General features: G+C 32.2%; 1 protein-coding gene across 1 annotated transcript; it reads left to right on the plus strand.

The window, feature by feature from the left end:
• The first annotated feature begins 215 nt into the window (after positions 1 to 215).
• On the plus strand, positions 216 to 4,835 carry LOC111052301 (glucose 1,6-bisphosphate synthase). Its single transcript, XM_022338938.2, has one exon. The coding sequence runs from the start codon at positions 541 to 543 to the stop codon at positions 2,359 to 2,361; it is 1,821 nt and encodes a 606-aa protein (XP_022194630.2). The 5' UTR covers positions 216 to 540; the 3' UTR covers positions 2,362 to 4,835.
• The last annotated feature ends 8,621 nt before the right edge of the window (positions 4,836 to 13,456 follow it).

Raw genomic sequence — 13,456 nt, forward strand, 5'->3', positions numbered from 1 at the left:
AGCAAAAACAATACAACGATCAAAAAAGAAAAAAAACAGGCTATTGCCCAAAACTTCTTCAATTTCCTAATTTAGTTTCAAAATGTTCAAATATTATAGGCGATATTTATAATAACAGTTTCTGTACTGAAATTAATTATTTCAAAAGTGTGCGCCAAAAACAACCAGTCACGTGATAGATTGGACGATAGATTGGAACTAGAACAATTTACTGTTCCCAGAACGTACACATGAAGACATTTTATATCCCCAGAACGGGCGCATTATTACAGTGCAGACGACGCTACTGACAACAACTTAAAAATAAAATCACACAAAGGAAATAATGTCAAATGTCTATCAGATTTGATTTTGATATCATACAATAATGGTTCAGTTCAAGTTCCTATTATTACTAGAATAGAATTTTGTGATTATCGTTAAAAGTGATCTGTTATTTACGTTGTTAAGTAATCAACTAACATTATTCTCTCAGTGTTGAGTTGCAAAACTGTTAAACATTACTCGTAGGCCTACCACATTTTTATTTTATTTATAAAAATGGAAATAAAAGTGAACACCGGAAATCAAGAACTAGATGGTAAAATTAAGGAATGGATGTATTGGAATCGCAACGAAAAATTCAGAAGTGAAGCTACGTTCTTAATAAAAGAAGGTAATGTGAAAATTCTTGAAAAACTATTTTTAAAGCGACTAAGCTTTGGTACTGCAGGTATCAGAGGTAGAATGGGACCTGGTTATGCTCAAATGAATGATTTAGTTATTATCCAAACCTCTCAAGGTCTTCTAAAATGGATTCAGGGGAAAACAGCTATTGGCTCTCAACCCAAAGTGATAATTGGCTATGATGGTCGACACAATAGCTATAGGTTTGCACAGTTGGTTTCTAATGTATTTCTTAATGGTGGTTGCAAGGTGTGGTTGTTTTCAAAAATCGTCCCAACACCGTTCGTTTCTTTTGGTACTGCTCTTCTTGGTGATCTTGGAATCATGATCACTGCCTCGCACAACCCAAAAGAGGACAATGGATACAAAGTTTATTGGAAGCATGGAGTTCAAATAAATAGTCCATTTGATAAGGAGATTGAAAAATGCATTCAAGAATGTCTTCTACCGTTGGATACGTCCTGGGATTTATCAAGTACTGAAAGTTACAACGAAAGTCTTCTCGATCCTTTGAATGAAGTTACAGTAGCCTATCATTCAAAACTGTGGGAGGGACCATTTGATCCAGACAGTAGTATTGAAATAACATATACAGCTATGCATGGTGTAGGATACCCTTACATTGTAGAAGCATTTGAACATGCCAAACTAAAGCCAGTCATACCAGTAGAAGAGCAAATTCTTCCAGACCCTGAATTCCCTACTGTCAAGTTTCCAAACCCAGAGGAAGGTAAGAGCTGCCTTAATCTATCTATCGAAACTGCTAATAGACATGGAAGTAGCATTATTCTAGCTAATGACCCAGATGCAGATAGACTTGCTGTTGCTGAAAAAAGTGTTGATGGTCATTGGAAAATATTTAATGGCAATGAAATAGGTGCCCTTCTCGGTTGGTGGTGCTTCATGGTTGAAAAACTACGACTCGAAAGAGATTTTGACCCAACCAAATTGTATTTCCTAAGTAGTGCTGTATCTTCCAAAATTTTGAAGACAATGTCCCAGGCTGAAGGGTTCAATTTTGAAGAAACATTAACTGGATTCAAATGGCTAGGCAAGCGTTCCTTAGAGTTGTCTATGGAAAATGAAGGAAATACAGTTCTGTTTGCTTTTGAAGAGGCGATTGGATTCATGTGCGGTAATGTGGTTCTAGACAAGGATGGAATATCAGCCGCGGTCTGTGTCGCAAAGTTAGCAACATGGCTCAATAAACAAGGCTTGACTCTCCAAGATCAACTGAATATTATTTATGACACCTATGGTAAACATTTAACCAACAACTCATACCTGATTTGTGAAGATCCTGCTGTATATAAAACCATTTTTCACAGGCTAAACCATTTCACCGGCTCCCCTAAAACTTATCCAGAGTCTATTCTTAATGGAAAATATACAGTAAAAAATGTACGCGACCTTGTTCTAGGGTACGACACAACAAGAGAACAACATGATTATAAGCCCAACCTGCCAATATCTTCAAGCAGTCCAATGATTACATTCACATTTACCAATGGTTTGGTAGCTACTCTACGAGCTAGTGGAACAGAACCCAAACTCAAGTATTACACTGAACTATGTGCTCATCCTGATGAAAAGGATGTGGCTGCTCTGCTGAATACTCAGACCGAAATGATAGAGGCCATCATCAATGAATTTCTCCAGCCAGAGCAAAATGGTCTGAAATATAGAAACTGCTAGACTACTATTATGTAAACCATGCACTAGGTCATAGTAGAATAGCTTAGACGTCCGAGTGAATAGTTGAATCAACACAAATAGATCAAACACCTAAAAATACAATTATTAAGAACAGTTTGTATAATATAGAACAACACAACAATCTATGACAATTATAACTATCGAGCATCTTTGAAACGCTTTTAAACAGTGCTAGTGTCAGAAGTCAGGAAACACTAGGTACACTACAGTAATTTGACTTATCAGTCTACTGCAAAATCTAATATAGATTAACATCATGAGAAGTAAATTTCATACCAGTCCTTTTTCCTACCGTACTACTAAAAAACTACTTGCATTGAATGTTCATAGCATGAACTCTCGCTATGTTTTTAGTCCTGTCTTTTATCACCACTTGGTTGTAAAATAGTTTACAAAACTAAGTAGTATGACTTGATAAAGCAAAGTGTGTAAGAGTAAGCCTCATTCAACTTTTGCTGATAAACTAGACTATCTCCCAGCATGGTGTAGAAACGGCATATAGTGCCTTAATATTAATATAAGCTAATTAAAAATACCCACAGCTATGTTATCATGTAGACCAGTCACCAAATAGCTTTAAATTCACTAAGGATGTGATGAGCAAAATCCAATAATCGAGTGTGATTGTGAGAATGCTAGTACAGACAGACGAATTCCAGTTTTCAAATTGTACACCAAACCACTTCTATGCAGACTATCTAGTGTTTGTACTGTTTCTCTATAATAATTGTGCCGTTGGACGGACACGAATAAGTCTTAAGCATTGTTGTTCCTATCCTACTAATTGTTAGGTTTAATTTATTTATCACCCAATACCTAAATTTGTTTTTATTTTGTAAAGGGTTGTGTGGCAGAGAGGACCTGGAGTCCTATCTCCGCCCTAATAAATACAAATAATCAATCAATCAATATTATAATTTGTGCTACATTAGTATACTTGATGGCATATATTTTCTTGCTAATATGATATCAAGATAATTCAAGGTTCTTTTCCTAGCTAGGTATAGTGTTATTGACCTAACTTATCCCATATCCAAGCACAAAACTTAGTTCTAGCACAAACTAGAATTTATATGTTTGTAAATACAAATTATATATGTGTCTAATATATTATTCTAATTTGACTTAGATTCTTTCAATTTACGAGATCAATTTTATATCAGAGTTCATACAGATTAAGATTCCTCATAGCAATTTTCCCCATCTACCCTTGTTACCGTAATTATAGGAACTCCTGCTTTATAATTTCAGGACTGTAGGCTCTACCATTTTACTTTTTCACAAACCTGAAAATATATATTTAGCATTAGTTGTATTGCTTATTATCTGAATTTGCTTAATCAATTCTGATCTCTTGAAAATTTTGCTAGTTATTAGGTAAAGTACCGTAACTTATTCCCAATTACTTGCCGAACAATGTTTCATATTTTATTCTCTATTGTGAAGGTGGAAAAGAAGTTGTTTTTAAATTTGTATTTCATTATTACATTATTTCTGTATTTATTATATCAGGAAATATTTATTAGGTATATTATACTCTGTTGTATCAATTCACACCAAATATTCATGACTTCTTCACCATGCTTAACTTAATGGACTTTTATTGTCCATTGTATTTCTATTTGAATACAACATTATAGATTAATAAATAATCAATAATTATGATGATGATTATTATCTAAACAACCTGCAGATGTTTCTGGTGTATCAATGAGTGAAAGTTGAGTTATAGATTTTTACTGATCACAAATTACCAGCTAGGCCTAACCAAACCACTGTATTTCTCTTACTGAAAGAAATAATTTTTTAAGCTCTTACATATTTGAATTTCATTTTTTTTTCAAAAATAATCTAACATAACTTTTACAATACAATACCATAGCCTAATGTAAAACTTTTTCTGTCAGATTTTATTTTTGAAATTCTTGTTATGTGCAGAGAATATCAGTATTTTCAATGTTGTGTATATTATTTATTTAAATACCTTATTGAAATTTAACTCTGTAATTCGAAGCCTATACTGTATTTGAAATAAATATTGTTCCTGTTTATAGTAAGTGCCTCAGGTTAAAAAATTAAGATAGGTCTAGTGTTATAAAATTTAAAAAATGTGCTCTTAGAATAACTGTAACTGAAACCCAAGAAACTATGTGAACTTGAACTTTATTTATTGATATACTATTAATAAATTTGCTACACATATCTAGAACGTTTATGTATATAATATTTGTAATACATTACAGTAAAAGGAATTAGACCTTTGAAGTAATGTCAAGTTTTCGTGCTATCAGTAGTTACGTAATGATAATGATTAGAGAGAACTAAAGTAGGATGCGAATATTTATCTAGTACTGTAACTAAACAAAAAGTAGTTGATAAATAGTTTACGTCAATGTACTGATAATATATTATGTCTGCCTCTTATTTTATAACAATAAAACTTATTGAATGATAAGCAACGATTCTATTTATTATTAAGCTCCTGCTTACAAGAATAGTTAGAATAAGCTAAATTAGTTTAAAATATTTTACCAATTAATTCATGAAAAACATTCTTCCTAGTATTCTATTCATGAGAAACCATTTTTAATTCTCATCAGTAATATTCTTTATGAATTACTCTTATGTTGGATTTTTTAACATAGCAGGCTATTCGCTATTGGATGAAATTCAATTTATTTTTTTGGATCTCAAGTCATTTGACGAGAGGACCACTGCATAAGTTGCCATCAAAGTATGAATATTAGCCTAACCGCTCTCAGCAATTTTCATAAATCGACGAACCAGCTTCACTTTTTGATTATTTTTTAGGGATGATGTCCTGTTACTGGTGTCTCAAGTAGGCTATGCTGTTTGTTCCAGTTGTGTATTCGAATTATGAAAACTGTTCCTAGCTCATACAGTAGCAGAAAAACTCATGCCAAACAAATATAGGGATGTCGATCCCGAACCCAGGATTCATTTTCGATACCTAAAAATCCCGGGATTTTCCAGCGTCAATCACGGGATTTTCGGGATTAGAAACCCTGAGATTGTGAATCGTATTTTTCCAAAAACAATTTAATATTGAATTCATTTATGGTGATGGATGTGAGTTTTGCATAAGTAAATTTATTGTTCCAAGTGTTGACTAATTTATTCTACAGACACAGCCTACAGTTGCATATACATAATATACTGTACTATGTAGGCTAGTGGCTAAATATAATTCGCATTATCGGTTCGCATCATTCGCAGAATGGTTGTTGATCGGTTGTTATGCCTCTACGTTTGTTTCTGTTTATACAGCACCACAAAATTACCAGTCTAGACGGCGCAATATTTGCAATAGTTGACAATTATTTCTTAGTCTTTTCCATTTAATTTCCAATAGTGTTGATATCATTCCCTTGAAATGCACTCAGAACTTTGAAAAGACTTCAGAAATCAGAAATGAACAAGCACCAACTATTCATTCTCTGTCTAATTATTCCTCTTCTCTTCTCTTTCTCAATCATAAGTAAAAAATAAAGGCGGTCATTCTATTCTATAAGTAGAATATCTAGTTGAAATAAATATAGTTGGCTCTACGAAATTCCATTTATTAGTAGTTCAGCTGTTAAAGAAAGTAACTTCTAATCTTGGAAACATTTTTATAGAAATAGAATGTATAATTTTAATATTATTCCTAAGTATTTTTTCCATTATAATAATATCCTCTTCCTCTATAATGAGCCCTTTATCATCTCCACACACTGTTACTGAACATGTAATTGAGGAGGAACAATTGGTTAAAAATGCATGAAACTTATTTTTGCCAATACCGAGATTAGTCCCGGGATTGATATTGGATAATTCCGAAATACCGGGATTGGAAATCAGTCCCGGGATTGACATCCCTACAAACAAATCCTCTCTGCAAAGAGAGTTGTTAGTGTGTCAATTCAAAAAATCCAGGTTTACTCTTATTTGAAGGGATGGTTGCTCCATTGCTCACCACTATTTAGGCATTTCACAACTAATTAGTTACTAAATACTTCTCAAGTACCATTATATCTTGGAAACGATTATTGGTTTTTTGTCAACTGACCTACAGTTCAAGAACGATATTTGCTATTAAACTTGTGATTTTGACCTTGAATTTATTAAAATTGGTTAACAGTAATAATAATTATATTCAGTCATCTTTGAAGTTTGATCATGTTCAGAATATTGCATAAATTGCTATTGTTATTAATTCAATTTGCGAATAATATTCAAATTAATATAATTATTGTTCAAGGCTTCTGTTCCCCAGAATGTGGAAAATCTTAAATCACTATAACACTGTTGACAATATTCAGAATATCCATAGAAAAATAAATTTGTAACAATAGAATTTCAATAAATGTTTATTGATGTGGTCTTATAATATATGTAGGCCTATATTATAATAACTGGAATTATTTATCAATTTGATAGATAAAAAATTACATTTAAAAATATAATTAAAAATTACTGTACATATTTCTCACAAAAATGTAATATTTTATAGAAAACAAAAAATAATTTACTAAAATATTCAAAAAAAAACAAATTTAAATTCTTTATTCAAAAAATAAATAAACAATCAAATACATAACAAAAAGCAAATGCAATATTGTGTACTGATTTCTATTATGTGATTTTAATATAGGCTACCCTGTGTGGGGACACTTGAATATGGTAATATAAATATATGTAAATATTTTATAATGAAGAACATAATAATTGAATATGATATTGAAATAAATCAATATGTTAATATTTATAATGATTATTGCACACATTCTCACACAAGTTCATTCACTGTATATGAATGAAAAATTATTTGAAATTTAAGAAAGCCATTGTTCATTTTTATGTAATATTTAATGAATATAATGTAATATAGAATAATCATATCAAATGACCTGGCTGGCTCCTTATAAGTGTGAAACAACCCTAATGCACTTTACCTTTATAGTCTGAAAGAGTCTGCATATAATGCAGAAGATGTAATGCAGATTATTTAGATTTTCCATCTGAATAAGATCTATAGAGATGTGGTCTTATAAGTTGATTCCTAATTTTTTTTATGTGAGTGAAGGTGGAAGCCAAGTGCGCATGCCTGACCGCTATATTCCTATTTTTCAAATAAAATCACGACATGCTTACTAAACGACTAAATAGCTGAAAGCAGCTCATCTGATTGACTTGGAATTTTATTGCTATTTAAAATAACGTTTCGTTGCTGTGGAAGGGATAAAACGGTCCAGGGATTATATTTTGTAATCAAATACAACACAGGAAGTTGCCTTGAATATACGCGATAACTTTACAAACTACAGTCCTACCTTGCACAAACACTTATCATTCATTGTAAATGCGGCATCATTAAAGCTGCGTTTACACCAAAGTTATTAACAAAATGTTTTTCCGTCCTTATAGATTCTATTAGATTGCACATAACTTTCCGTATCATACACATGATGTGCATAAATAATGTGTTTGTCAAGCTCCGTTTGATCTAATAAAATGTATAAGGACGGAAAAATAAACATTTTGTTAATAACTTAATACCTGTGTAGATTCTATTAGATTGAACGAAACCTGACAAACACATATATGTTAATTTTTTTGTATGATAAGTTATGTTCAATGTAATAGAATCTATAAGGACTAAGTTATCAACATTTTGTAATTAACTTTGGTGTAAACGCAGCTTTAGGCTACCGTATTGATAATTACAAGTACTTAAATAACAAGTTAGGTTGGGGGCCACATGTACGGTGTGTCGAAAGTGACTCAGAAAATTATTATAATATAATTTTTATGAGCTTAGGGACATACGACACGGCAAAACTGCCGTACCGGCTTTTTCACCGGATCCGGCGCCGGTTGAATACCAGAACACAATGCAACTGCCGTTCGACGGCAGCAATAATAATAAATTTTTACTCTGTTGTGTATCCATACTTTTTCACTGTTAAAATTAAACTAGAATTTTAAAAAGCACTTTTGAAGTGAAAATACACTTACTTTTGTAGTGACGATCGTTTCGACCTGTTGTTGGACATCATCAGACTGTCTGAGTTTCAGACAACAGGTCGAAACGATCGTCACTACAAAAGTAAGTGTATTTTCACTTCAAAAGTGTTTTTTTAAAATTCAAGTTTAATAAATTTGTGTTTAATGCATTGTTCTCAAGATATGAGCGAGGGAGCAAAAAGCTGAAAAATCCAACTTTAAAACCACCCTCATCCCCTTAGCACATGAGTTAGGAATGGGGACTTTTCATATGTTCTCCTCTCAACTAGTCTCAACAAAGCTGCAAAGTCAAAAATTGTGTTTAAAACATTCCCTTCTAATTCCTTTGTCAATTGGTATATTGTTGCAGAAATGGAGATTTCACACTCAATTTAGTGTTTAGTGTTGCTGCTGCAAAAGGTGCAGGGAAATTCGCAATAGTGTGTAAAATTATACATAAAATTGAAGAGAATTTAATGCTCTATAAGCTCATAATCAGCATGGATTTTTCCCGTCTATTTTTAAAAAGTTATAAGAACAAAAATTGAAAAAAATGGAGGCAAACGTGTTTTTACAAAAATGTCACACCTTCAAGAGCGGATATCTCTAAAACTAGAGAAAAAGTTGAAGATGAATATTATAGGAAATAACAATAGAATGAAAACATTAAGTAGTGAAATAATACATCAAATTAAAGAGAAAACAAAGCTCTACAAATCTACGGTGAGAATTCATTTTTACGATGCATTGTTGGAGAGTTGTAGGCCCTGAAACATCAAAAAATAAGATTAAAAGCTGTTATTTTAAAAAATTCACACATTTAAGAGCGTATATCTCGGAAACTGTTGGAGATTCCACAAATCACCACAGAACAAATATTTTAGAGAATTCATCATGCTCTATTTCTGAACAGTTAGTCATGTCGGTTGAACGCATTTTCCTCAAGATATGAGCGTGTAAGCAGAACATTCAAAAATGCAACTTTTAAACCACGCTCATACCTTTAGCACAAGGCGTAGAGATGGGGACTTTTGATTTGTTCACCCCCTAACTGGTCCCAACAAAGCTACGAAGTCAAAAATTGTGTTCAAAGCATTATCTCCAAATTCCTTTGTCAATTGGCTACCTATTTTTGCATAACTGAATATCTCACACTCAACAATGAAGCTGTTGCAACAGTCGTGGGGATGTGCGTAAACTTGTGAAATTATACATAGAATTGAAGAGAATTTGATGCTCTATAAGCTTATGATCAGCATGGATTTTTCCCATCGATATTAAAAAAGTTAAAAGAGCAAAAATCGAAGGAAAATGTGTTTTTTTACACATCTTTTAGAGCGGATATCTCGAAAAGTGAAAGAGATATAGAAAAAGTTGTAAGATCAATATTGTAGGAAATAATGTAAGCTTCAATTTCTTAAAGAATAGTCATGTCTTTAAAATGCATAATTTTCGAGTTATATGCGAGAAACCAAAAAATGGTACCTTTGAACCACCCCCACCCCTTTAGCACAGGGGTTAGGGGTGATGACTTTTGATATGTTTACCTCCTCACTACCCTAAACAGGACTGCGGGGTCAAAAATTTTCTTCCAAACTTTTCCCAAACTTTTAACTGTATACTAACTGGAATGGACTAGCAACACAAAGAAAGTGAGGCACCTGGTAAAGATAGGCAACCCGCATTGCTGTTGGATTCGTCATTTTGTAACACATTGGCTCTTATGGAAAAATACATTGCACAGTTTCAATTTCTATTTTATTTCTATATTGTATGTCTTATTCCATGGAAGCGTTATTTTTACTTTATTGAACAGTTCATTGTTAACTTTTTGAGAGCAAAAATAATAAAATAGGTTGAATATGAATAAAGAAAAGATTTTTTTCATTTGTGACTACAGTAGTTTCAGTATTGTCAACTTTTCACAAGCAAGGGACTTTGGGCCAGATTTCAGAGAAGCGTATCATCTATTTATTTTTATTTATTTAACAAGGACAAATATAAACTGTCATGAAATGATTGGGAATGAAAAAACAGGCTCATAGTCCTTATTATTCCAATCCCGAATTTTGTTCGTACACAGTCCAAAGGAGGGCTGTGTTTAATCGAAACTATTAAACACAGTCTTATGTTCATTTTGATAGGATATACTATTGTTTTTTAGATTATATGATTTATTGTTATTGTTAAAGGAAAGATTTATGATTTATTGTTTAAGGAAATATCTTAATTTAATAATATAGGCCTACTTACAGCAGGCTATAAATGTAGAATTATGTAGGTGTGCATTAGTGTAATTTCAAATAATGTAAGAGTGGGAGTTTCAGAAATGAAGCAAATAACGAAGAAACATTTTATTATATTATATGACTATGATAAGCAAACAGTAAAATATGCTACATAATTACCAGAGAAAAATGAACAATTTGAAATTGAAAGGTTTCAAAAATTAATCACAATTCAGCTGATAACAATCTCATATTTTTCACAATAAAAGTAGGTAAATAAAATGAATTATTTATCTCTTTCCTGTATAGGGCTACTTGTAATATAAATATAAGAAAATAAAAATCTCAGTACCCTTTTTTTTAAATATTTTTAAAAAACATGTTGTGATAAAATATTTTAGAAAAAGGGTACTGAGATTTTTATTTTCTTTATATTTAAAATGAATTATGTTGACTCATGATGATTATTAACACAGGATTATTAAATATATAATAATAGCAATGCACTAGGTATTCTGATAACATTTCAAATCATGTAAGTGTGGGAATTTCAGAAATGATGCAAAGAAATCTATGAAGAGACATTTATATTAATTGTATTATAATTATGACCATATGATAACAGTAAAACATGCTGTAAGTATGTTTGCTGTAAGTATGTGCTATAGTGTATTACAATACACTAGTAACAGTGAGTCTTCTAAGCTTGTGCAAGCCACAGTAGTATAGCCTGTAGTGAGGTCCACGTTATAATGACAGTATTTTTTCAACTTTGGTTTTGCTATACTTGTCTATCATTCGACAAACCCGGTGGTACTACCCTTATCTAGGTCCACAACGATGCCAATTATGTTTTTGACAGTGTAGAAATATAATTAATTAATGGAGAGAATCGGCATCGCTATTCTTCTATCTTTATCCACTGCCATTATAAAGTGGACCTCACTATAGGCCCATATGTTTTTCTCATCCAAAATCGGACTGATACGAATAATTTACTGGCCTACTCTGGTATTGGTAATTTTCACATCTAATAATAATCCATGCATTAGTGAGTAGACTATTAATAAATTATGTTTGATAGAAACTTTTTTCTGAAGACTGCACCTCGCGACGTCAGCATCGGATAGAAAACTTTACTGCAGTTTGTTTACATTGTTTTCCATAGCTGATTGTGTCTATTTCAGATGAAAGTATATTATTATCTATGAAAATGGTAAACTCCGCTGAAAAAGAAAACAATGTAAACAGACTCTACAGAAGTTTTCTATCCGATGCTGACGTCACGATATCGTGATATGGCAGTAGACTTTGGCTACATCGACTTTCACTATGGATATACAATGGGCTGTGTCTATTCTATAACTGGTCTAAGGGTACAGATGTGGTTTTGTTCATATAACTACAGCTACAGCTGTTTTATAATCAAGCTGGATCAGTCCAAGTTTTCATCAACAACAAGGTTACTAGGTTAGAAATAGACAAGCACTGAATTTTGATCGGATTCTCAAACTATGAATTGTTACTTTCATCTTTCAGGTTTCAATTCATTAAGTTATATTTTGTCTCTAGTGATAATCGAAAATGTGTAAATTTAAAAAGAAGTTCCGTTATGTATTTCAAGTTTTTAAAATGTAGGTTAGATTGCAATTTAGCCATACCAAAATTTTGTTCTAGAAATTTAGTTACTAAAAGAAAATGTTACTATAGTGTATTAGGTTTGTCTCCTGGAGCAACAGTAGGTGAGATAAAATCTGCTTATTATAATCTTTCAATGATTTATCATCCGGATAAGAATGATGGAAGCGCTGAAGCCGCTGAAAAGTTTAGATCTATCACTGAAGCCTACGATATCTTGAGCAACATCAATCGCAAGAAATTATACGATAAGGGTCTCCATAACCCTTCTACTTCTAGTACTGACACCTGCAAAACAAAAGACAATTTTAAAAATCGAAGCTCTGTGCCTCAGTATGGGAGGACTCCTTACTATGATTTTGACAGTTGGACAAAGGCGCATTATGGAAGGACATTTCGACAGGATCAGTCTGAAAAGGCACGAGTCAATAACCTGAAACGAAGCGAAATAGATGCCAAAGCAAACAGGAAAATAGATATTTCTCTTATGGGCATCTTAGTAGTTTTTTTGACTCTATCATGTCTTTTAGAATATATATATGAATCAAATTTGGATAAAGTGAAAGAAACCAATAAAAAAAGGTAAATGTGATGTAATAAATATTGTATGTCAATAATATGTTGTTAAAATCTTTGGATTTCATTTGTCTATTACCATGATCCAATTCAAACATTATACATTACAAGGACTAAGAGTTTTAACTTATAAGAATTTTATTGCAACAAATCCATGGATGTTTGCCAAGTTTTCTTACTTAATTGTCGATTTTTGTTTGTGCCAAACGAAATATTATTAAGATTTTATACACAGTGTTTCTAAACTCCCTACAAATAGGCCTATTCTATTTCATTCTGGATAAGAAAAATACCTAAATATAATGATGTATAATTATATACCTAAGATAAATCTTAGTTACTCACAAAGCCACAATAATCTAGGTAACAATCTACATCTGCTTTGCATGTTGTTTGTGAACGATTTTAGATTACTTCAAACAATAATATTCCTTAATTCCTCCTTCTACATCCATGACCAGGGAACTGGATAGATGGCGTCAAATGGTAAGATGACAGGTCAAACTATATTGTCCTTGTGAGCATTAAAATACTCATTGACTGAGTAGAATGGGTTCCTCTTCAGCCAGATCTCAACTCGGTTTTTAAAAGCAATACCCTGCAGGTTCTTCACACCAGCAGGCAGG

Source organism: Nilaparvata lugens, chromosome 1 (genome assembly GCF_014356525.2).
Source record: "Nilaparvata lugens isolate BPH chromosome 1, ASM1435652v1, whole genome shotgun sequence".
Taxonomy (NCBI): domain Eukaryota; kingdom Metazoa; phylum Arthropoda; class Insecta; order Hemiptera; family Delphacidae; genus Nilaparvata; species Nilaparvata lugens.

What these genes read in the sequence shown, in the direction of transcription:
- LOC111052301 (XM_022338938.2), top strand. Translation starts at nt 541, where the DNA reads ATGGAAATAAAAGTGAACACCGGAAATCAAGAACTAGATGGTAAAATT.